Source organism: Nomascus leucogenys, chromosome 22a, assembly GCF_006542625.1.
Source record: "Nomascus leucogenys isolate Asia chromosome 22a, Asia_NLE_v1, whole genome shotgun sequence".
Taxonomy (NCBI): domain Eukaryota; kingdom Metazoa; phylum Chordata; class Mammalia; order Primates; family Hylobatidae; genus Nomascus; species Nomascus leucogenys.
In genome coordinates this window covers 132,774,455-132,801,164 of record NC_044402.1, presented here as the reverse complement: position 1 = coordinate 132,801,164, position 26,710 = coordinate 132,774,455, and the positions used below count along the sequence as shown (strand labels likewise).

General features: G+C 43.3%; 1 protein-coding gene across 3 annotated transcripts in view; it reads right to left on the bottom strand.

Moving 5' to 3' along the window:
- DIS3L2 (DIS3 like 3'-5' exoribonuclease 2) overlaps positions 1 to 26,710 on the bottom strand; it is a 371,835-nt gene that overhangs the window by 112,708 nt on the left and 232,417 nt on the right. For all 3 annotated transcript variants that reach the window (XM_030802727.1, XM_030802728.1, XM_030802729.1), the window contains exon 10: positions 14,059 to 14,138. In XM_030802727.1, the coding sequence (XP_030658587.1) occupies positions 14,059 to 14,138 (80 nt within the window). The remainder of the gene's footprint in view (positions 1 to 14,058; positions 14,139 to 26,710) is intronic.

Sequence of the window (26,710 nt, the reverse complement as noted above, 5' to 3'; positions counted from 1 at the left end):
CATAAGGTTATTTTTCTTATGTTATCTTTAGAAGTGCTAATGTGTTACTTTCATACTCAGATCTACGAGCCACATGGAATTTATTTTTATGTGTGGTATAAAGTAGAGGTCAAAACCAATTTTTTCCCCATACGGATATCCAACCAGTCTAGTACCATTTATTGATAAAACCTTCTTTTCCTCACTACACAGCAGTAACATCTTTGCTAAAAACCATGTGGTTGTATATATATGTGGGTCTGTTTCTGAATTCTCTATTCTAGTCTTAACTTGACTTCTGAGCAGCAGCTGAACATTTATTATTTCAGCATAACCCTTACTACAATTCCATGGCAATATTTTTGGTCTCACTCTGTCACCCAGGCTGGAGGACAGTGGTGTGATCATGGCTCACCGCAGCCTTGACCTCCTGGGCTCAAACGATCCTCCCGCCTCTCAGCTTCTTGAGTAACTAGGACTACAGACGTGCACCACCACATGCAGCTAATTGTTGTAATTTTTGTAGAGATGGGGTTTCACCATGTTGCCGAGGCTGGTCTCAAATTCCTGGGCTCAAGCAATCCTCCCATCTCGGCCTCCCAAAGTGTTGGGATTACAGGCGTGAGCCACTGTGGCCCATGCAAATTTTAATCTTTCTAATTTTATATTAATAATAACTTTCACTAAACACTTACTTTTTGTCTAGCATCATTCTAAGTGCCAGGGATTATCTCATTTAGTCTTCCCCATAATTCTGAGTTAGATATTATTATGCCCCTTGATATCAGGGAACATTGAGGTAAGAAGAGGTTAATTCTCTCCTCTGAAATATAGACTGTGTCCCTTCTCATTTTGTTGTTATACAAATTACTTTTGTGGAAAAGGATCAGAAGTATTGCAACTTTAGGCAGTTACTGTAAATATCTTTAAAGCTAAGTTGTGTTTATGCAACAAAGGCATAAATGAAGCTTAGCTCTTTTAGTTTTTCATATACTCAGTGATTTGGAACTGGAAGACACTTGAGAAACTGTCTAGTTCAAACCACCATTTTATAGCTGAGGAAAGAGAATTTCAGAGAAATCACAGAAATGCCCAAATTTCCATGATGCAGTAGAGGCAAAGATGAGACAAGAACCCAGTTCTCCTGCTCCTATTGCAGTGCTCTTTCTGGTATACCACAACTGTCTCTCATCACGCAGTGAGTGTGTTGGATCACTGGGACTTCTTAACTGGCTTCCAGGTTTACCTTGGTGCCAGATACTTGAGGATGGCTGGCTGGTGGGTGCCAGATTATCTTGGCTTTCATGAGCAAGGAAACTGGAACCAATCAGTAGAGCTGGAAGCTGATGAACACACAACAGTCCAAATTCGGTTTAACAAGGTGCACTGAGACATCCATGAAAAAGAGAATTTCCAAAGCCCAGACCCCACAGAAATCAAGCTAGCAAGATTTGAATCGAACATAGGAATAAGACTTAGAGGGTGGAGCTGCCTCTCCACTTAATCTTTCCACTTAGATTCTGTGTCCTCAAAAAGGAACTCATTGGCAAGCATCCCAGAAGCCCACTTCCATGCCAGAGCCCTCGCATGACTATTCAGTTATTTGGATTTTTTGAGTCAAGGTACAATTCAGTAAAAAATGATCATACAACAAGGACAGTTAAAATTGTTCACTCACCGTCCGGGTGCAGTGGCTCACGCCTGTAATCCCAGCACTTTGGGAGACCAAGGCGGGTGGATCACCTGAGGTCAGAAGTTCGAGACCAGCCTGGCCAACATGGTGAAACCATGTTATAAAAATACAAAAATTAGCTGGGTGTGGTGGCAGGTGCCTGTAGTCCCAGCTACTAGTGAGGCTGAGGCAGCAGAATCACTTGAAGCTGGGAGGCGGAGGTTGCAGCGAGCCAAGATTGCGCCATTGCACTCCAGCCTGGGCGACAGAGCAAGACTCGGTCTTAAAAAAAACAAAAAATTGTTCACTTGTCAGTGCCCCAGATGAATGAAGAAGACATGCATTTCCTTATGAGCTGACAGATCTACAGAATTTCCCATTTCTCTTCCCAGGTTCATTATCAAGGGCCCTACTACAAAAATAAGGTTTGACTGAGATCAAGTACTTGAGTTGCCTGGGATCTGCCTGAGGTTGGAATGTCCTCTGACATAAAATACTGCAAGAGGAAAATATTCAGTGTTCCAAAATGGGGATTAGAAATGACTTCACAAAGCTGGGCGCAGTGGCTTACGCCTGTAATCCCAGCACTTTGGGAAGCCAAGGTGGGTGGATAACCTGAGGTCAGGAGTTCCAGACCAACCTGGCCAACATGGTGAAACCCCGTTTCTGCTAAAAATACAAAATTTAGCCGGGCACAGTGGCGTGTGCCTGTAATCCCACATACTCAGGAGGCTGAGGCAGGAGAATTGCTTGAAACCAGGAAGCAGAGGTTGCAGTGAGCCAAGATCACACCACCACTCTCCAGCCTGAGTGACAGAGCAAGACTCCATCTCAAAAAAAAAAGAAAAGAAAAGAAAAGAAATGACTTCGCATGGAAGAGGAACGTAGTAGTAACAGCATTCGAAGCACTGGGCATCATGAAGATGTCAGAGACAAAACCCAGAAATGTATCCAAGCAGAAAATTGCCCTGAAGTGGAATTTTTCTTTTCTTTTTTTGAGACGGAGTTTCACTCTTGTCACCCAGGCTGGAGTACAGTGGTGCGATCTCAGCTCACCGCAACCTCCACCTCCCAGGTTCAACCGATTCTCCCACCTCAGCCTGCAGAGTAGCTGGGATTACAGGCGCCCGCCATGCCCAGCTAATTTTTGTATTTTTAGTAGAGACAGGGTTTCACTCTGTTGGCCAGGCTGGTCTCTAACTCCTGACCTCTGGTGATCCGCCCGCCTTGGTCTCCCAAAGTGCTGGGATTACAGGCGTGAGCCACTGTGCCCAGCTGGAATTTTTCTTTTCCAAGATCTACTGATGAGTGATCAGGGTTCCCCTCTAAAATACAAAGCACAGATTTTATCCACTTCAGTGAGCTGAATCCTGAAATGCTCCGTTTCAAAAGGATGCCCTTCCTGAAAATTGAAGACTGTACCATGGGAGTCACCTCACATTTAATTAGGAAAGTTTAATCTGTAAGCTGTTGGAAACATAAACATATGTAGCTTAAAAATAAGATCTACATGCACCATTTAATTTAACAAAAAACTATGCTTAAAATCTACATATACAGTTGACTTTCATTTTTAAACTGTCACCTGATTTCTGAATTCCGGTCCCTTGGCATTATCTCCATATACCAACTTAACCTCCCAACTACATTCCCAAGAGATGAAAATTAAAAACAAACTTTCTTTTTTTTTTTTTTTTTTTTTTTTTGAGATGAAGTCTTGTTCTGTCACCCAGGCTGGAGTGGAGTGGCGCGATCTTGGCTCACTGTAGCCTCCGCCTCCTGGATTCAAGCAATTCTCCTGCCTCAGCCTCCCAAGTAGCTGGGACTACAGGTGTGTGCCAGCAGACTGGCTAATTTTGTATTTTTTAGTAGAGACGGGGTTTCTCCATGTTAGCCAGGCTGGTCTCCAACTCTTGACATCAGGTGATCCACCCACCTCAGCCTCCCAAAGTGCTGGGATTACAGGAATGAGCCACTGTGCCCGGCCCAAAAACAAACTCTAATTTCCAATGTCTCATCAACATGGCATTAAGATCCATCTGCTGCCAAAGGAATACTTAGATTTTTTTACTATCAAATTTCTATTTCTTTTCTTTTTTTTTTAGATGGAGTCTCGCTTTGTCACCCATGCTGGAGTGCAGTGGTGCGATCTTGGCTCACTGCAACCTATGCCTCCCGGGTTCAAGCGATTCTCCTGCCTCAGCCTCCTGAGTAGCTGGGATTACAGGCACGTGCCACCACACCCAGCTAATTTTTATATTTTTAGTAGACACGGGGTTTCACTATGTTGGTCAGGCTGGTCTCGAATCTTGACCTGGTGATCTGCCCGCCTCGGCCTCCCAAAAATGCTGGGATTACAGGCGTGATCCACCGCGCCCAGCCCTCAAATTTCTATTTCTATTTCTCCCAACTTATAGGTGAGCACTGCCACTGAAGAGATACTTGGTGTTTGTTTATTTATTTATGTTAGAGACAGTCGCACTGTATTGCCCAGCCTGGAGTGCAGTGGCATCATCTTGGCTCACTGCAGGCTTGAACCCCCAGGCTCAAGTGGTCTTCCCACCTCAGCCTCCCACGTGGCTAGGACTACAGATGCGCATCACTATGCCCAGCTTATTTATTTATTTATTTATTTATTTATTTATTTATTTATTTATTTATTTATGTTTCTGTAGAGACTAGGTTTTGCTATGTTGCTCAGGCTGGTCTTGAACTCTTGGCCTTAAGTGATCCTCCTACCTTGGTCTTCCAAAATGCTAGGATTATAGGTGTAAGCCACTGCAGCTAGCACTGTACTTGGTGTTTAAAAGGCGTTTCTTAACTGGTAAGACTATTTGCCAATATAACTAAAGGGAAAAAAAATGTGGCTCTTAGATCACAAATTTTGTTTTACTACCATGTTAGGGTTCATTCAGGAAGTTAATTTTATCAGAAAATCAGCACTTATTGAATTTGAAAATAGCAAGGATACAGGCAGGAGGGAGGTGGAGGAAATGACAAGATAAAATGAAGACATGAGTTGCTGTGGAGGCCTGTAGGGATGAAAAGAGAAGAGCAGTGCAGACCACGCAAGACACCTGGCAAGGAAATAAGAGGAAGGAAGTGAGCCTCACATGGGCCAATTCACAGAGCTGGAGTAACAGCAGCATGAACATAAGATAAATCCAATGATCTTATAGGTACCACTGAGACATGACAGATGGAGTGAAACACCTGAATGGAATAAGGGAAAGGTATGCCCAATTCCAAAGAAATAGACTTATTTTAGGAGAGAAAGTGGATGAGACTTACATGTCAGGATATAAACCCACAGGCAACCCACAAAACAAGGACAGAAGTACATGGAAATAAAGGGGCAAGGCAAGAACCAGAAAAAGGAGTGCAACACTGAAGGTATGCAATAGGTTGCCTGGCTAGATCTGACTAGACCAGTTTTAAAATGCAGGGTAGCAACCAGGAAGTAGAGATATCCAAGGTACTCAGGAAGTAGAGATATCCAAGGTACTCAGGAAGTAGAGATATCCAAGGAACACCCTGCTCTTAGGAAATAAGCAAAAAAGAGAAATCCAGAAGTAATGATGGTTATTGCTATATCCAAGACATGAAGAACACTTGCTGGTAGGAGAAACGGGAAGAATGCATTCTGCTAGGAGGAAAGGAAAGTTCTGTGGAGGTTTATGTTGTTCTTAGGAGATTTCATTCAACAGAAGGAGGCAGGGAGGCAAGACCTTGTAAGCAGAAGGAAAGGAGCAGGCAGAGGCCTGGAGGTAGGAAAGGGCACAGGAGATCAGCAGAGCCTGCAGTGACCAGCCCCCACTGTGTGTGTGTTAAGGGAAGCAGCGCTGGGAAGTGGGGTGGCAGGAGAGGAGGCTGAGGACTAATCTTAAAGGGCTTTGGTAACAAAGATCTGCTAAAGAACTGCAGACCTAACCCATAGGTACAAGCAGGTTTTCAAGCAGAAAAGCTACCTGATCTGGTCCTTGTGTGTGCCATGTAGGAAAGATAACTAGACAGCAAGGTGGATGGGAGACAGTGAGGAGGGAGGGAAATTACTGAAAAGACCACAACAACAGTCTGGAGAGGAAAAGGAATCAAATGTGATTCCAAGATTACTTTGTAAAACTTTGGTTGATTAGATGCCGGCCGATGCCATCATAAAAGCAAGAGGCAGAGAAGAAACAGGCTCAGAGGGACCCTTGTCCTGCTGCCCCTCCAGCTCTCCCTCCCAGGAAACTCCCAAGTTTGGTCTTGAACTCCTGGCCTCAAATGATCCTCCCACCTCGGCCTCCCAAAGTGCTAGGATTACAGGTGTGAGCCACCACGCCCAGCCTGAAACCTCCAAGTATAGATCACTGCAACCTCTGCTCCCACACCTCGGAGGCTGAGAATTACTGAAGAAAAATCTTATTATCCTCCAGACTTTGTAGGATTCAAACCTAGACATACCTGAGCAGTGTTTGCCAATGCTTTGTCTGATGGATTCCTGGTCAGTTCCCTATACTATCTGTGATGTGTGCGTGACATGGACATATATGTGTGTGTGCGCATGCATGTTCATCCACGGTTCCTCGCTTATGACTCCTACAGCCCTTATTACAGTCTTTTGTTAAAATGTTGGGGAGCTTTAGGCCACTGAATCTCTCTTTCTCCTGCCCTCCTTTCACCAGCTTCTTTTTCTCCCCAAGGCAGAACTCTAATCTTCCCCCCTTCCCATTAAAATGTTCTCTGACCTACCTTGTCTGATTGTGGGTTGGAAGACTTCCATTTCAAAAGGGGTCCTGCCCTATATCCTGGAAGAGGGAACGCTGCACAGAGAGGCCAAGAAGCATCTGCACAGGCCTTGCTGGGTTTCTCCACTCAGTCTGTCACTGAGATCAAATGCTTTTTGCCCAATCACATTTCTACATGGGTGTCCGTGCTTCAATCATGCCTATCGAATGAAGCAGCCATAAAAGGCCCAATAGGACAGGGTTCAGAGAGGTTCTGGAGAGCTGAACACATGGAGGTTCCTGGAGGGTGGCATGCCTGGGGAAGGCATGGAAGCTCCACATCCCTTCCCCCTACCTCGCCCTAGGCAACTGTTTATCTGGATCCTTTGCAATATCTTTTATAATAAACCACTAAACTTAAGCGTTTCCCTGAGTTTTCCGTGAGCCACTCTAGCAAATTTATGAAACTCGAGGAGGGGGTTGCAGGATCCCAAACTTATAGCTGGTCAGTCAGAATCACCAGTAAACCAACCTGGAGCCTGCGACTGGCATCAGAAGCGTGAGGCAGTCTTGTGGAACCAGGCGCTCAATCTTTGGGATCTGATGCTATCTCCAGGCAGAGAATATCAGAACTGAATTGGAGGACACCCTGCTGGCATATGCTGCAGAACTAATTGCTTGCTTGGTGTATGGCAAAAAAGCACCCAAGTATTTGGTCATAGCAGTCTTCTGTGTTGATTGTTGCAGGGTGGCAGCAGGGGAAAGGCAGTCTGTGTTGTTTTTTCCCACTCAGACTATCTCCTTCACCACTCCGTCAGCCCTCTCAGCAGCGTTCGGCTTTCTACTTCACAGTGGAAGCGGGTATGGCCAGGTGTGATCTCTCATCAGCAGGGACCCATCAACTATATCTTGCCTCTCTGTCTCATAGAAAGAGGTGTTCTGGCCGGGCACAGTGGCTCATGCCTTTAATCCTAGCACTTTGGGACGCCGAGGCAGGCAGATCACAAAGTTAGGAGTTCGAGACCAGCCTGGCCAATATGGTGAAACCCCGTCTCTACTAAAAATACAAAAATTAGCCAGGCGTGGTGGCGTGCGTCTGTAGTCCCGGCTATTCGGGAGGCTGAGGAAGGAGAATCACTTGAACCCAGGAGGCGGAGGTTGCAGTGTGCAGAGATTGCACCACTGCCCTCCAGCCTGGGTGACAGAGTGAGATTCCATCAAAAGAGGGGTGGGGAGGGGAGGGGAGGGGAGGGGAGAGGAGAGGAGAGGAGGTGTTCCTCCTCTATGCCTTGGCCTCACCTTCCACTTATGCTCTGATTCATCTCCAACCTTCTTCTTCAAGACCCTGCAAAACAATCAACTCTTCTCATGCCTGTGTTTTCAACTTTTCCTTCTCTGTCATCTCCTAGCTCTCAACATAAACATATCAAATATCTTCCATCTTAAAAGCAAAGAAAAAAGCCACCTTTGACCTATGTTACTTAGCAAGTGATGAGTGGGGAGAAAAAAAAAAAAGGAAAGGTGGCTAGGTGAGAAGGGTGGAATCAGAGGCAGAATGGCTAGGGAAGGCTTCACAGAGAAGGTGACCAATCAAACCTGAAAGGGAGAGATCAGCCATGTGGCTTTACAGGGAAAGGGGAAACCAGGCACAGGGGACACCAAGTGCAAAGGTTGTAGAGCATGAGATGGGCACTGATGCCTGAAGGGCTGGGCAGTGAAAGATGAGTTAAAAAGGCGACTGGAGAAGAAAAGCCCACATTTAGAGCCAAGAGCAGGCAGGGTCCTTTGAGTCCAAGGAAGAGTGAGTGAATTTCAAGGAGGAATAGCAGACTAAAGAGCCAAGTGCTATAGAGATGCTTAGTGAACTGAGGCTGGGGCAACCTGTTGCAGCCAGCATCCTGAAGCCACACTGTAAAAGGGATAAGGAATACACGGGAAGTGAGAAAGCAACGGGAAGTGAGAAAGCAACAGCAAGTAAAGACAACTCTTCCAAGGTGTCCTGACAGACACAAGTGAAAGTTCTGGAGCTGGAGCACAGTACAGGAAGGTTTTATAGGATGAGGGAGACTTCGGTTGGTACAGCAAGAGGAGGAAGCAGGGTAAAGGGAAATGTAAAGGGGCTGGGGTGAATGATTGCTGGGGAAAAGTCTTCCCAGAGGTGAGAAAAGAGCCCAGGAAGAGGGTCTGGCCTGGCTGCTAGAGACATGCATGAACCTTTTCACTCAGAAGCTCCAGGGCTCTCATATGTCCCGTTTCTTCCCAGTAGCAGGTCCAGTGACTTCATCTCAGCCCTTTGCTCTTTAAAACAACTACCACCCCATCCTATCCCTCAGGTTTTCTTGCCAAAGCCTGGCACACAGGGGGACACAAGAATTTCTGGCTCCTACTTCCTCACTGCCTCCAAAGGTGATCAGTCAATACAGGAAATTCTCAGCAGGTGACAAACATAACCATTTGGGGAGCCAGAGAGTTTATTAGGAATTCTCTGAAATCCTTACAGGCACTGTTCCTAGACTCTCACTCTATTGCCTTATTGCTATGGGCTCCCAAGAACAGAGCTGTCTGCTCCATCCTCCCAAAAAATGTCATGCAACCAAGCAGGCTGCAGAGACAATCCAGGCAGGAAGACTGGTGCTTCCTTGAGCACAGTAGGTAATGTGCACCCCAGAGGCCCCTTAGGCTGGATGCTGTTCTAACTTAACCAAATATTTTCTATGCAGATAGTGGGACAGACCCTTCTTATTTTGAGTCAGATGGTTGCACTCTGTGGGGATGGGAAATGCGAGCGGGCAGCAGAGCACAGGGCTGTGTACCCGGGGCTGTAGTTTCATGGTTCAGAGAGGAAAGCAGCAAGGAGGAGAGATGGACACGAGGGATGTGACTATGATATCCAGCCGGGCATTCCATAAAGACCTCTGCTAAATTGTGGTTAAGGTATAAACTCCAATTTCCAGAAAGCCTCAAGGATAAGTGGATATGTTTATTTCTTCTCATTCATTTATTCACTCACTCCTTTTCTCCCAGTGGTTTTTGGTATGTCCACAAAGTTGTGCAACTATCAACTATCTAATTCCAGAACATTTTCATCACCCAAAAAGAAACTGAAACCCATTAACCATCATTCCCCATTCCCATTCATTCATTTCTAAGGGCTGGCTAGGGTAACCTTGTAAGTTCAACAGCAGAGTACACATTAGAGAATACAACTTTAGAGAAACAAGATGCTGGAGAAGTGAAATTCAATTTCCTGCAGGATCTGCTGGGAGCCTGAATCAATGAAAAGCAAATAAAGGTCCTAGCTTGTCAGGCTGACAATTTTCCCTCAGAGACTAAGGTAAAGGCACAATGCTTGACTAATTGAAGAGGATGGGTAGCTGTTACTCTGAACCCAGTCCTGCCCAATAAGGAGGAACTGGCAAGGAGAGAGCAGGCCCTGATAGCCAGGGAGGCGAAGTCTGGATACAGGCAGCCATGTACTTCAGACTTCATAAAAGCAGAAGTGACTCCATGACATGGGAGATGGGCTCACACCTCATAACCCACTGGACACCAAAGAATATTTAAGATGCTAAGTTGAGAATTTTTGACTCAGAAGACACATGATAACTGTTATCTAGTAACTGATAGGTTGTCAAATGAGACACTAGATTTGTTCTATAGGGGCCAGAGAGGCATAAATGGGACTGATGAGTGGAAAATTATAGGAAGAGAGCAGTGTTTCAGATCATTACAGGGAAGGATTTCCTAATAGTCAAGCAATCTTAAGGCAGAATGAATTGCCTCTAAGGTAGAAAGTTCAAATGCAGGCTGGACATGCCATAAGTGGATGCAGTGGAGGTAATTCGAAAACCAGAGAGTGATCTGACAAATGTGACATTCCCACACTCGAGCGTTGAGGTCAGCTGTGAGGTATGCTGCAAGTGATCTGTACAATAATAAAACACTGAGGCAAACGATTTACTGTCTCCAGATTCTGGGTTATCACTATAATGCCACTCCTACTCACTTACATTACTAAATATTTTCTTGAACAAAGGTGAAAAACTCTACATTGCTGAGTAATGCTCATGGCAGTGTTCTCCTGAAGTGTGTTTTTAGGCTAAGAAAAGTGGAGAATTACCAGGTTGGAAACCAGTAGAATCCCTTCCAAGCTGAGATTTCACAAAGACAGGTGGCACCCTCTCCTCCGCCTGCAACCTAATTATGATCTACTGGTAGACAGGTGGTCACTGTGATTTGCTGAATTGATCACTGGAGTGTCTCACCTGACAGACACTGGTAACAAGTCCTGGGAGTACATCTGAACTCTACCAAAAGGGAAAGTAAGGACTAGGTATGTTATATTTGTCTGCTTTTCACAGAATGGTCATTCAGATAATTTTAATGAAACCAAAGGAAAGTTAAACTTTACACTTTAAAAAAAAAAAACAACTACAGATGATATAAATAGACCGAGAAAACACTATTTGTTTTTTGAAACATTAAACGTTTTTTCCCCCTAAGCAAGAATTGACATGAACTGGTAACTACCTCAACCTGAACTTAGCCAACCTCACCCCAATCCAAACTGGAACTGACTTTCCCTTTTCAACTCCTTGGATAAATGGCCCTGGCAGAAACTGTTGTCACAAAGGCCAACTGTAGAAGTGCCACCATAAAACTGTTTGCCTGACCAACTCAGGCCTTTTCAGAGTCTTCCCTGACTCCTTTTCCATGTCCTTTTTCTGCTGCTCTGCCAAACTGCTCCTCAGGAATGCAAGAAAAACTAAGCGGATGGAAGGTATCTGATCACCTGGTGCAGTAGGCTACTGAGCGGCCTGTGATTTTTGGCACCTCATAATATTTTTGTATTACAAAATTTTTTTCATTATAAAACTATTATCGCCACATTATAAAAATTTGGAAACCAGAGAAAGGAAAAAAAATCACTTATGATCCCATCATTCGAATAAAATCACTGCATTTTGGTGCATTGCTTCCTCTCTTCCCGGGCTCTTCATATATAGTTCCAAGGGCTGCATCTATTTAGCTTATTTATACATACCTCAGCTCCTCTGCAAAGAATTTGCAGCAACTAACATAAATATCATCAGACAGACAACTCCATGCCAACATACTCTCTCCCAAACCAGCTTGTACTCCTGACTCCCATTTCTAACTTATGAGTTCCATCTCCCAGTCATCCAGGTTGAAACCTTGGCACCATCTTGGACTCCTCTCCCTTAACCCCAACATCCATTTCCATAGATTCTTCTGTCATTATCCCTTTCTCACATCTGTCCTTCCCACTCCAACCCCCCCATTGATTTTGCTACCATCTAGTCCAGGTCCATAACTATTGCAATGTTTCTCCGACTCATTTCCCAGCCTCTAGTTTCTCTCCTTTTCCTTGCAGTACTAAATTATTTTCCTCTTTTTGAATGCTCTCTTGCTGAACAACATCTGTTTGCCTTTCCATTGTCTAATAAACAAAAAACACTATTTGGTCTGAAAATTTGTCCCGAATTTGTCCCCAATCTGTCTTTCCTATCGTATCTTTGACCACTTCCTCTATGAAACCTCTGCTGACACACTTGTACCCTAGACATAAAACCGCAGTGAATGCAGTGAGTAGGACAGGACATGTGCCTGCTCCCTGGAGTCCCTGCAAGGTGCAGGGTTCCAGGCCAGCTGAGACAGAGGAACAGGTAGTAGATGTATCCTTCTGCTATTATCAACTATGAAAATGGACAAAACAAATGAAGCAATTGTGTCTAAGCATTACACAAACAGTAGAAGTGTGAATCTAGAGGTAAGGAAAATATGAGGAATGAGGTCCATGGTCACCTGGCTTTCAGCCTAGGGGCACTTTTCACACTGTGGCTTAGGGAAGTGGTGTCTATATACCAAGCAGGTATGCCTAAGCCTCTGCATGCAACAGAGATTGCTAAGAATGTAAGAAATCAAGCCAGTACTTGCTTTTTGAAGTAGGCTGCTTCAATTTTGGATTTTAAAAAGATACAATTTCTCCAAAATTTCCAGGGGAACTTTTCTCTTGTTATGCTTTATCTTTCTTTCAGTTTTCTTTAGTTGAAAAGATTGAGGCTGGGCACAGTGGCTCGTGCTTGTAATCCCACAGTGGCTCGTGCTTTGGGAGGCCAAGGCAGGAAGACTGCTTGAGCTTGGGAGTTCAAGGCTGCAATGAGCCACAGCATTCCAGCCTGGAGGACAGAGTGAGACCCGGTCTCTAAAAATCGATTAACTAATTTTTAAAAAGAAAATATTGAGCAATCTTGCCCATAGTTTCAAGGAAGATAAAAACAGTCTTAGGCAATGATGTCTTCTATCTCTCAGCCTTCTATCTACTAAGCTTCCCCATCTATTATAGTAGAGAAGAGATTACACACTGAACCTATGGCATTCTGTGTCAGTGGGAGATATGAACATCTTCGCAATGTTTTAAAAGACTAGGCCACTGGGCCATCAATGCTTGGTGGCAGACTGAAACTGCAAGGGTGGGTACCCACATTGGGCAAATGTCAAAGGCCATGTTAGTGCCAAGGCCATCTCTGAGCATGACCAAAGCCAAAGCAGTCACCCAGAAGCCACCCTAGAGAGGGGGCAAGAAGTAGGTAAAAACTAGAAGCAGCACATCTGGGGCATTAGAAAAGGGATTGGGGGTGCTAGGCATGGTGGTGGATGCCTGTGATTCCAGAACTTTGGGAAGCTGAGGTGAATGAATCACTTGAGCCCAGGAGTTCAAGACCAGCCTGGGCAACATGGTGAAACCCCATCTCTACCACAAATACAAAATATTAGCCAGGCTTGGTGGCGCACACCTGTAGTCTCAGCTACTTGAGAGGCTGAGGTGGGAGGATCACCTGAGCTTGGAAGACTGAGGCTGCAGTGAGCTACGATCATGCCCCTACACTCCAGCCTGGGCAAAAGAGTGAGACTCTGTTGAGAAGAGGAGGGGAGGGGAAGGGAGGAGGGAGGGGGAGGGGGTGGAGGAGGGAGGATTGGAAGGGTTTGCTTTTCTCATATCCTACACATTTTTCCTTTGAGAGTCAATTGCTGCATTTCCTTCCTCCAACTATAATTTCCAAAGACAACTAGGCTCAATCCCACTTTACCTGCTCAGTAACATCCCAAAAGAATGTTTAAAGAGCCCTTACCAGTTTGCCTTTCTCAACTTGGTGGATAGATGAAAACCTACTGGGAGTAGCCCACGCTTCTCCAGCTCAGCCCTAGAGAGGCAGTTCTCAGGGAAGGTGTTCCTGCTACCCACCAAGAAGCATGCCTTTGAAAAGTACCCCTTCAATCACGTTATTTGGTGTTAAATTCAGGTAAAGAACCCTATGTCTCTCCCAAGCAGAGCCCTTACAAGCTTTCTTTCTGTGATACCTTACGCCAACACTGGAACTATTTGAAGGGCCAAGGCTTGGAATTCATTCTTTTGCACTCACTCTTGCCCCTTCTGAAGCCCAAGAAGAGTCTAGTGGGAGGACATTTCTCATTCTCGCCCTCCCCAATGTCACCATAGGAACACAATCTTAAGGTCACATAGTTGTAAAGGCTCAGAGGCCTATTGCAAGTTCAGGCACAAAGCAAACCTAGCCTTGCACAGTATGCTGCCTAGGCAGCACAGGGCAGCCAGGCAAACCACACAGGCATGCAGACTGCCTGCTACCCAAGATGCTATAGAAATTTCCATCCTACCATCAGCGAGTGGCTTGCAGGAGAGGGCATCATCGAGGTCTCGGGCGGTTGATGGGTCAATGGTGAAGATACAGTCTTTTCTAGGAAAGAGTGAAGAAACAATTAGCAATGCCACAAATAATAGCAACTTTACCCCACCATAGTACAGCTTTAAAGAACAGTGAATTTTGCATATGTGCTCTGTTAGGGAAAGTGAAAAATAACTTCTATGAGAATGAGATCTTTAGTTAAATGTGAGACTGGGAAGAGACAAATGGGTGAGTGACTTTCTCTTCCTCTGTGTGAACTGGCACCTACTTCTCCTTCACCCCAAGCCAGAAGAGATGTGAGTGGGTGAAAATCAGACTGCTTCCATGAACGAGGCTTCTCAAGAAGAGTTGGCCAACAAGAGGGGCAAGTTACTTTGGTAAACTACTCTTCAATTTACACTTTGGTAAAATATCCTTCTCCAGTGGCTGATGGGAAGCTGCCCTTTAAAGACCTCTATGAAGATAATTTACTGTTAATTCTCCTATATTGAAAAAAATGGGGGTATGCCAAAGAATAAATCATCTGACTTGTGATACAGGGGGATGAGACCCAACAATAAGCTTCACAAAAAAACTTTGGGCCGTAGAGTTAACCATAATTTAAGTCTACCTGGAAACAGCACAAATCACAGTTTGTTTCCACAGAATAATTATATATTTCAACCAAGCTCATACCAAGTATACCATGTGCCCATTTATCTTTGCACAATACCCTTATGAACATCACACTCTTACCCTATGAAACTCCCAGACATTCTCATTCTGTTTTACAGTTTCCCATATAGCATGCCTGACTCAACCCACCCATTCCCACCACGTAAACACCTAAAGATTTTGGCAGCAGCTGTCCTTGGCTCTCCATACCTCCAGCCTTTCCTGCCCAAGGACTGCCTGGAGATTGGGGTATTCTGCAGCAACTGCCCTTCTGCCCCCATGCCACACTCTAGTCAGTGCTCACTGCTTCCTAGGTTCTTCCTCCACTCCATCCAGGACTAGCAGTGCACTGCCACCATTTCTCTGTCTTTTCCTGATTCATCAACACTGATGATGTTGCCCATACTTGTACTAACCATGGTAAGACAGGCTTTGTTCTTAAAGACTTGTTCCCTGGTGTTGCTCCTCTGTTCAAAACTTCCTTGGCAGCAGTGAGCTATGATTGGGCTACTGCACTCCAGCCTGGACAACAGAGCGAGACCCTGTCTTCAGAGGCTGCCAAGCTGCTCTAATGCTGGCCTGCCAAGCTGCTCTAATGCTGGCCTGCCACAAGCTCTCGGGGCCTTTCTCTATCCGACTCTTAACTGTCCACTTACCCTATTCCTAGTAACTCCCAACAGCCCTCTCTAATCCTAACCACAATACTTTGATCCTAAGAGAGTATTAATTATAAGACGCACCATCAATTCTGTAATAGCTTTTGGAGAAATAAAAACCCTACCACATTAAATATATATATTAATTTTAAGATACTTCAGAATTTCAGAAATGTCAAATGTTTAAAAAATAATAATAACCTTTTTTTTTTTTTTTTGTATGGCTCACTACAGCCTCAACCTCTTGAGCTCAAATAATCCTCCCACCTCAGACTCCCAAGCAGCTGAGAGTATAGGTGCATGCCACCACACTGGAGTAGTTCTAAAACTTTTTATAGAAACAGGATCTCACTCTGTTCCCCAGGCTGGTCTCAAACTCCTGGCTTCAAGGGATCCTCTCAACTTGGCCTCCCAAAGTGCTGGGATTACAGGTGTGAGCTACCATGCCCAACCCTAAAAGTAATCTTAAATGGTAAATGGATAACCAGACTGTGGTATACCCCCAAAATGGAACAGTATTTAGCAACAAAAATTAACAAATTATTCATAAATGCAACAGCCTGGATGAATCTCAAACGTATTGAACTGAGTGAAAAGAGCCACTCTCAAAAAGAAAACAAAGCACTTTGGGAGGCCAAGGTGGGCAGATCACCTGAGGTCGGGAGTTCAAAACCAGACTGGCCAACACAGTGAAACCCCATTTCTACTAAAAATACAAAAATTAGCCAGGCATGGTGGCACACGCCTGTAGTCCCAGCTACTCAGGAGACTGAGACAGGAAAATTGTTTGAACCCGGGAGGTGGCAGTTGCAGTGAGCCAAGATTGTGCCACTGCATTCCAGCCTGGGCAACAGAGCAAGTTTTGTTTTTGGTCTCAAAAACAAAAACAAAAACAAAAAAGGGTAGGGGGAGGAGAGGGGAGGAGAGGGGATAAGAAGAGGAGAGGAGAAGAAGAGGAGAGGAAAAGAAGAGGAGACGAACGAACGGAACGAAAACGGAGATAAGACAGAGAGCAGATCAGTGGTTGCCAGAGCTAGGAAAGGGATGCTTGTGAGGGGGCAGCAGGGGGAATGGAAGTAAATCTATACATGTCTTAAAATTCACAGAATTTTACATACAGCAAAAGAAGGTCAATTTTATTGTTTACTATTTTTTAAAAAAATTCATGTGACTTTCAAATCAAGAAGAGTAAAACACGTATGTTAAATATTCATAGGGTTGATCGACGGGTGCTAGATTTATGGATTAATTTTTTCCCTTTAATGCGTACTTTTTCATATTTTTAAAAATTTTCACTGCAATTGAATATTACTTTTGTAAATGGAAAAAATCAAAACTATAGAGAATCTTCCTCAATCAAAAAACAATTGATCAGATATGTATTATTGTTTGTACATATATTTAGCTATCTTGTAACATTTGTTACAAGGTGCATTTGGCTTAATATAGTTAATGGCTTTAAGATTATGGATCTGGTAAAAACTGTGTCCCCACTGGACGCTAAGAAAATAGGGCAGGGAAAGGTGGGTGCCATTCAGGTGGAGGGAACAAGAGTATTTAGAGTGCAGATCCCAGAAAGGGTGATTAATCAGGAGACCCACTCTTCCTCTAAATATTTCCAGGAGAGTCACACACAGTGTAGGCAACATGAAGGTTGAAGCCTCGAGATATACAGAAGAATTTTGGTTCCACTATATAAAAGAGGTTGTAAGCAAGAGTGCCAGAGGAGAAGAGAAACACTGATCTCCTGGAATGCGTGCTCCGAAGGCTGTGTTCCCAGAGCCTTGAACAGAGGCTGCACCTCAGACATGTTTGTTGAATGAACAGATGGTTGGTAATAGGAAGTGCCCAGGAGGTGAAATCAGACCTGGCACCACAGCAATGGGCTGTAATTGATGAGGATCTTGAACTTGGCTCACAAGGTAAAGAAGGAAGTGTCCACTTCTTTCTCCTTTTGGTATCTCCCATAAAACCTAACCAAATGTTTTATATACACTGAGTACTCAACAAAAAATACTTGTATAACTGAAACTAAAAAGTCAGACATGGTAGTAGGATGTTTGGTTCTTCTTCTTTCATCATAATGACATCATAAAAAGCCAAAAAAATGTTCCCCTAGTCAAAACCAAAAAGAACTCCATTAGCTTGGTTGGGGGTGGGAAGCCACAGTTTATTAGGTTACTTGGAGGGTTGACTAGGAAGTTTTATTTTCTTAAAATTAAACATCTCTGGGTGCTTTGAGACTTTCATTTCTATGGATCCAGTGCATGAATGATAATTCCCATTAAGACATTTCCAGCCTGAAGTTGATCCAACCACATGTGATCGTGTAAGACTTTGTTTGTTAGTTTGTAAATGTCTTCTTTGGGAGCACCCACAACTGCTTTCTAAGAAAAATCCTAGACTAGCCTGTAAGGACTCAAACCAACTCTCTATTACCTTCAACACTTTTTAATCTGCTCTTAAACCAGAAACATAAAAGTCTAAATTAAAATGGAACCTGACAAACAGTACTCAGGAAGCCTTGCTTGCTGGAAGGATAAGCCATCCAAACATTATTCCTGATCGGGAATTGGCAAACCATACTACACTGGTCAAATCTGGCCTGCCACTTGTTTGTGAATGACCTGCAAGATGAGAACAGTTTTTGCATGTTTAAATGACTAAAAAATGAAAAATCAAAAGAAGAATACTATTTTGTGACACAAAAATGATTGTGGAAATTCAAATTGCACTACCCACAAATAAAGCTTTATCGTACACAGCCACACTTTTTCTATACAATGGCAGTGTTGACTAGTTGTAACAGACAGCTGTTTTATTTGTGCCTAAAATATTTCCTATGGGACCCTTCACAGGAAGTTTGCTGACCCCTGTTTTAGATCAATGTTTCTGAATGTGCCAATTAAGTGGTTTAATTTTTTTAAAAAAGATCTTATGATTTAATCAGGTTGGGAAATACTGGGCTGATTTCTTAATTGTAGGATTTCGGGAAGCCTTTAATATGCCGGTATCAACAGTTCTTGACCAACACATTTGCTCCTGGCACTTCTTTGTGGGACAGCATCTCCCAGAACCAAGATTCCTCAAGGGAGCACCTTTGGAGATGCGAAGAACTGCACTGAAACACCCTGCACAGGCCTCCCATGGTGCCCTTGTCCTACTTGGGGCTTTGCCACCAAGCCTACCCCAAAGGACACTGCAAGAAGTCAACCAAATGACTATGCTATCACTGAAAGCAGGGAGAACAAGGGCCCATTTGACCATGTAGTATCCTTTTATAGAGTGCACTTATGGGGGAAGTTGATGCAGTATAAGGAAACACTCTTCTCGTGACAATCTTTATCTTACAGACACACAAATTTTATACTTGACGGTTTCCCTTTTTATGCTATACGAACTGTCTGCTGTACAAAATTAAATAAATAAACTTTAAAAAGTTTTCCTTTTTGCTTTGGCTGCTAGGAAACTCAGAAAACCCTCCTAACTTGCCTCTAGGAGATTTTATTTATAGTTTGCACTTTGTGAACTAACCCTTATCCTGGCTGTGCCTAATTTTCCTACTCACGTGTTCCTTTTACCCCATTTCCTAATTTTTAAAAAACACTTGCTGGGCACGGTGGCTCATGGCTGTAATTCCAGCACTTTGGGAGGCCACAGTGGGCAGATTGCTTGAGTCCAGGAGTTCAAGACCAGCCTGGGCAACATGGTGAAACCCTGTTTCTACAACAAATACAAAAATTAGAGGTTGTGGTGGCATGAGCATGTAGTCCCAGCTACTCAGGAGACTACTCCTGAGAAGTAGCAGTAGTATACTATTACTTCCAGTTAGTAGTAGAAGTGGGAGAATTGCTTGAGTCTGGGAGGCAGAAGTTGCAATAAGCTGAGATCACGCCACTGCACTCTAGCCTGGGTGCAAGACCCTGTCTCAAAAAACAAATAACAACAACAATAAAATCCACTGCATTATATATATATATATATATATGTAAACTACCTTCAAATACTTTTGGATAAAAGCAGGGTATAACTAAATACATATGTATATTGAGAGATTACAACATTCCAGAATCATGTGTTGAGGGGATGCAGCCTGGACTACTAAGAGAATGAACCTCTTGACAGCAAAACTCAGAGGGCTCTCAGAAAGTATTTCTACTGTAGCAGCAGACTCCAAGCTTGCTCTCTCACTATGGAAAATTGGGAGAAGCAAAGGAACGGTGAGTGACCCTGACAAACCCCAGTCCTCAGTGCTGAGAGCCAGTGATTTAATCTGTTGTCATCACCACAATTACGAGCCTGCCACGATGTGCTGCATGAGGGCTCCTTCTGCTTGCAAGCCGCAGTGGCTAGGAGCTGCTGGCCTCAGCACTTGGGAGCCCAGCCCTGTGCGGTGGGGTTGAGGGTGATGGAGGAGGTGCACCATGCAGCTGTTACACTCAGTTAACATGCTTGGGATTTTACTGGCTCCTTTTCTGGAAGGCTTCGGTCTCACAACCTGCAGGGAGCAGCCTGGCCTGCCAGCTTTTAGAACCTGTGAGACCAAATATTTAAAGAGTTCCGCAACAATGGTTAGAAAGAAGCTAACCCTGACCCGCAGAAAATAAAGTGCCAGGTGGGGGAGGGAAAGAATGAGACTCCAGTTCATGAGGCTGCAGAATTCCAATTCAGAGCAACGTTATGTAACCAAAATTTCTGAAGGCACGTGACTGAAGGGCTTAGGAGAACTTTTTAAAGAGACACAAAACTTCTAAGATTGTGTTTTACCCAAAGCCATTGGTCTGGGAATGAACACATGAAGAGTAAGTAAAAGTCTTCTATAATCCCTTAAAACCTCGCCAAGAACCCTAGGAAATAGCAAAAGTTTAGAAATAATTTCTGTTCCTTTGTCACTTACACTCTTCCTCTGACCCTGCACCCTTAGCCTCCTCAAGGTATTAACATCTCTACCTCCTTTAAGCTGGAAGAAGCTGCCTAGTCACCACAGCAACATTTACTCACCACTTTGTCATTATTCACCTCACTGGATTTTGGCCATGGCCCCTACCACATCACAGAAATTGTTCTCCCGAAGGTCACAGATGCTGCCAGATTAAGCATCTTAAAGCATGCATTGGTCAAAAATCTTCATCAACTCCTTACTGAGAAAAATAGAAAGTCAGCTTAAGATTTAAAGCCCTTCATGACCCAGCCCCAACCTGTACTTTTCCGGTTAGACTGCATGCTCCCTCGTGTGCTAAATTCTTCTCTACACCCTCTGCTTTCTGAAATGTTGTTTGTGCTGTTCCTATACTAGGCTACTTACTCCACCAATCTCCAATGCCTAAGACCTACCTTGCAGTTAAAGACCTGGCTGCAATGCCAGCTTTTTTCCAGTAAACCCTCACAGCCCCACAGAATACAAGTCACCTCTCCCCCATGCGCCCTACCCATGCCTGCAATCTGCCTCTCTCTAAAGGCAACAGCCACTGTCTCTGGCATGTTGGTGGCCACTTACGGACATGTCTTATCGCTGTGACAGGCTGGGAGCCAGCATCAGGTCTGGTAATGAGATTGGACTCCTTATAACCCTTCCAGCACATTGAAGGCACATATGTAATGAATAGCTGATGGACAGATGAATGAAAAAACGACCAAAGGGCTCTTGTGGAGCACTTTTCCACTCAATTTTGCCACTGTGTCTTGGGAAATACATTTAGGATTAGAACTCATGACTTCCTGGCATTCAATCCTGTGGTCACACCACAGTGTTATTGTTTCCAAGGGTGTCCTTTTCTGTCTTCATCCCATCTTCTTTTCTCATAAAATAGTGTTTTACAAACTGTGGTTCAGGGACCACTTCCAGATTAACAAAATTTATAGGGGCCCTCCTCTGTCCATGACTCTGGGTCTGTCTCCGTGCTAGCAAGCAATTCTGGGGAGGAGGATCTGGGTCAGTGATGAAGAATGGGTGAAAAGGAATGGAAAAAATATTATGAAATAACCTTAAGTGGATAAAGAATAAAACTTTCAGTCCAACACTTTCTTAGATTAGATGGCATCACAGTTTATATAGAAATCAGCAAATTTTATGTAAACTGTAGAAGGAAAAACAACTGAAGAGCTGGATCATTCACCCACAGGGATGTGTTCCCAAGTGTACCATTGCAGAGAGCCCAGCCAGATGGGTGCTGTGACATTCCAGTACAATCAGATGCTGAATTCATCTGAGCCTCCATTTCACAGAGCTGCTGGGATCATCATTCAAACCTAGGTCTGTCCCCTTGTTTAGTGGGGCTGCATCTTTTCTTTTTTTCGACAGTAGTTGCTAATATCATAATATTCTTTCACGCACTTCTACTCACACAAAAGATGCTAAGAAGCAGACACAAACCGCAAATTTTTCAGAACAGGAAAAGTCTATGGTCTATTTAGGGCAGAAAGTGACCTTGGTCCATTTGCCTCCACTTCCCCAGCCTCACCACACTCAGTGGTAAAGTGACACTTAATGAGGCCACATGGCCAGCAGAAAGAAGTGATGCAGCACTGTGGGCAGGCCCTTTTCACTGGACCAGGTGTTTCTAACCTCGAGTCCTCAGAAAGGTCAACTCAAGCGTTGGCAAAATTCTACACCAAGTGAATGTGGTTATTAAGTTCTTTTATTTTTTCAAGGATAGTGATGAAACTTAATCCAAACAAACTGAAATGTTCTGCCATGTTACGTCCCTTTACTCATTGGTTCTACCCACCGGTTCAATGAACCTCTCATCGTTCTATGTTTTTTTTCTGTTTGTTTGTTTTTGAGCCTGTTGCCAGGCTGGAGTGCAGTGGCACGATCTCAGCTCACTGCAACCTCCACCTCCCAGGTTCAAGCGATTCTCCTGCCTCAGCCTCCCGAGTAGCTGGGACTATAGGCGTGTGCCACCACACTCAGCTAATTTTTGCATTTTTAGTAGAGACGGGATTTCACCATGTTGGCCAGGATGGTCTCAATCTATTGACCTCGTGATCCACCCACCTCAGCCTCCCAAAGTGCTGAGATTACAGGCGTGAGCCATCGTGCCTCTTTTTATACTTTAAAAAAACAACATCCTGAAGCAGAGGACAAAGGACAGGATGGATCTGGGACTGTGGGAGCCAGAGATCAAGGGATGGGCCAGGAAAGCCATGGTTTAAACCCAGAAAATATGTTCAAATTCATTTTCTTCCCCTCAATTTTCATTTGAAGAATGTTAAACTTTCAGGAAAGTTGAAAGAATAGTAAAATGAACATCCATATACCCTTCATCAAGAGTCATCAAATTTCAACATTTTGCCATATTGGCTTTATCTTTTTTCCTCCTTCCATCCCTCCCTTCCTGTGTCTAGCTGGTTGTTTTGTGTGTTTATTTTTGACATCTGAATTACCGAGAAGTATGTCACAGAGATGGTGATACTTTCCGTCTCCATACTTTAACATGCATTGTCCAAAACTAAGGGCATTCTTCTATAGAACCACAACACTAACACCACAGTCAAGATTAATACTTTCATATCACCCAATTCATAGACCATGTTGACTGTTCCCAAAAAGTCTCTTTTGCTTTTGGTTTTCCTCCTGATCCAGGAGCTAATCAAAGCTTCCACAATGTATTTGGTAGTTACGTCTCTTAGCCTGTTTCTTGTTCAACTATCTTTTGTTTTTCAAATATAACATTGCTTTTTTATTTTGAAGAGTCCAGGTCAGTTGTCCTGTAAAGTGTCTTATGTTCTGGATTTATTAGATTGTTTCCTCACAGAAGGAGGAAGAAAGGGATAGAGAGAAATAAATCAAATGTGACGAAATTCATCTCCTCTGTATTTCCTATAAATGGAAAGTTGGATAAAAAGGCTTGACTAGATTCATGGTGAACATTCTGGCCTCAAATTTTCACAGGTGATGGTGTGCATACCTTCAGAAGGCACAAAATGTTAGGCTGCCAGGTTGGATTACTTGGTTAAGGTGCTAATAGGTAGAACTGTGTATGTTAAGGCTACCTTTTACCCTTTGTAAATAATAAGAAACCTACGGAATGAGACATAGAGATCACGTGAATATCCTGCTCTCAAAAACCCTTTTGGGGCTGGGCACGGTGGCTCACGCCTGTAATCCCAGCACTTGGGAGGCTGAGGTGGGCAGATCACTGAGGTCAGAAGTTCGAGGCCAGCCTGGCCAACAAGGTGAAACTCCGTCTCTACTAAAAATAGCCAGGCATGGTGGTCGGCACCTGTAATCCCAGCTACTCGGGAAGCTGAGCCAGGAGAATTGCTGGAACCCAGGAGGCAGAGTTTGCAGTGAGTTGAGATCATGCCACTGCACTCCAGCCTGGTCAACAGACAAGACTCCATCTCAAAACAAACAAACAAACAAACAAACAAACAAACAAACAAACCTTTTGGTCAATGGTTTCAGCATCTAGATGACTTGACTTTTGCCTGAATGAATCATAGCCTTGTAAATTATAAAATGTTTGCTAATCCTATAATATCTCCTACATTTGCTGGCTATCTTCTTTTAAAAGAAGTTTTTTCCTGCCCCCAATTTTTTTTTTTAGTGCCATTACAAATTCATTGATTTTTTAAAAAAATTCACTATGTTATAAGCCATTACCACGACTACCACTACTATTCTTTTTGATACATAAATTTTCCCAAATTAGGCTGGTGGGAGCCCTTTCAAGTGAGCCTCTATATCCCTGTGGCAAGTCTCACAAGCTGTACAATCCCTGCCCCAGGTTTATAATTACCGACTTCCCTAAGGAGCCAAAATTCCTTCTGGTGGGAATGGCATTTAGAAACCAGGATGGGGCATAAGATATGCTCATTACTACTGAGCTACCATTGCCTCCAGGCCCTTTCAGCAAGCAGAGTTAGAACACATTGGGTTGAATCACATGAAATTGTTAATATTTGACTATTTGTGGCCTAAAAACTGGCAATTTCATGTGGTTCAACCTAAATGCTGTTTAAAAATCGTGAGTTCATATTGACATCCCCAACTGAAATCTAACACCATAAAGTTCTTATCTCCCCCATTCCATATTTATATCTTTCTTTTTCCAGTTCCCAATGGCCTTGATATTCAAAACTGTTTCAGAATTACAACGCCAACACCACTCACAACAACAAACCTATTAAGTTTGATTTCTTTGGTGGTTTATCCTTAGAATATACTCACTATGGGTATATAGTTCAAGTGCTTAAAAGTTACTTGAATTCTTTTTTCTGTAGGTGCTGATGCTATACATTTGAAAAACATTCGGCCCATTTGTTTTTGTTTGATTTCAATTTTAGAAATTTTGCTTTTACCACCTTTTAGATTATATTACTGAATATTTAAAACTTTAAATGGTTCAAAAGTTAGTATACTCAAGAGAAGTCTCATTCCCATTTCTACCATTCCCCCAGCTCTTACCTCTCCCCTATAAATAATTATTTTCATCATTTTCTGGTTTACCCTTTCTGTGTTTGTTTTCCTTTCTGATACATATATAGATAGATACATTTTTTTCATTTTCTCTTCTTTCTTACACAAATAATCAAATACTATTAATTCTCTTTTCATTTTGCTTTTTGCACTTAATAATAAATCCTAGAAATCACTCTGTATCAGTTCAGGGACCAGAATCACAGAATAATCAAATTGGAGGGTTACCCTACTCCAAATCTTATCCTCTGAATGTCCCCAAACAAAAACCAAGCACACAGATAAACCCACATCTTGAAAGCTGGGATGGGGAGGTGAGAGGAAGAGTTCACTGCATCATTAGGCAATAATTAGATAGCTCTACCTGTTAGGAAGCACCTTTACACGCTGAATTGAAATCTGACTCTGAGAAACTTCAAAATTCAGGCCCTTCATGGCCACAAAGAATTAGCTGACTCCCTCTGATACCATACAGCTCTTCAAACATGACTTTTTTCAAGAAATATGCCCATTCCTTTCTTTTCTAAACTGTTTATAACTGTGAATAATTGTAGCCTTTTTCATAAATTTTCACTTACTTAGTGTCAAGAACAAGTCCAAGTTGTAGGAACCAGAGGAACATCAATGTGAAGAAGGTATCAGAGGTCAAGAGAAAGACAAGAAATGCTACACCCAACAAACATTTAGCGGCTATCTACTGCTCTCGGGGTTTGGGACACATTTGAGAACAAAGATTTCTACGGGGAGGAGACAGAAAATAAACAGTACTGAAATTCATTGCTATGGAGGAAAAAAAAGAAACATTAGAATGCAGTAAGGGGTATTGAAAGTACTGATTACAATTATGAATAGGATAGACAGGGCAGGCTTCACTGAGAAGATGGCACGTGAAGACGACTCAAAGGAGGTGCAGAAGTAAGGCCTGGGCTATCTGGGGAAGAACTTGGGCAAAGGCCCAGAATCCACCAAGTTAGTTTACCTGAAAGCACTGAACTACCGGGCACAACTCAACCAAGAGAGTTTGTACGCAGGGCAGAGATGGCTTGGTCTCTGACTCTTTTATTTCCTGTCCAAGAAGATTTATAGCTAGGCTTGCTGGTTTTCAGAATGCAGCTTTCCATGCCTAAGGGTGCAATGAGGGCAGCCGAGTCCCACCAGGCCAGAAAGTCTCTCTATCCGAACGAAGCTCTCTCTGAACATCTCTTTCTTCTTTTATCTCTGGTAGTAGTTTACCTATAATCCAGATTTAAAATATCAGATTGCAGTTACTTTAAAACAGCCTATGAGAACACTAATTAATACAAATTAAGTTTTAAAATCAGACAAAACAAAGGGGCTGTAAGCTTCCAGGAAATAATACTACAGAAGGATCAAATACCTAAGCCCCTAAATATAAAGTGTTAAGAGTTAAAGTATAAAAAGTTCTATACAATCTATAAAATCTTCTCAGATTTCATAAACATAGGAGAGGTCTTCAATATATGAGAAATCTTATTCTCATTAAAAACACTTTTTTTTCTCTATTTCCTAGAGATGGCCCTTGAGGGGATAGAATTATAACAATGGTGGGTATTATTTTTACTCTCATTTTGTGGGTGGGGAAACTGAGGCCCAGAAGGATTAAGTAACTTGCTCAAGGTCAAAGAAGCCCAAGGTCACAGAACTGCAGAGCTATGACTCAGAGGGACAGGAATTCACCAAATAAGTCAATTAGACCAAGTTCTATTTCAATGAGAGTTGAAATCTCCCCTACTTTTACCCTTAATTCCAGACTTTTTTTTTTTTTTTTTTTAAATGAGATGGAGTCTCACTCTGTCGCCCAGGCTGGAGTGCAGTGGTGCTATCTCCGCTCACTGCAACCTCCGCCTCCCGGGTTTAAGCGATTCTCC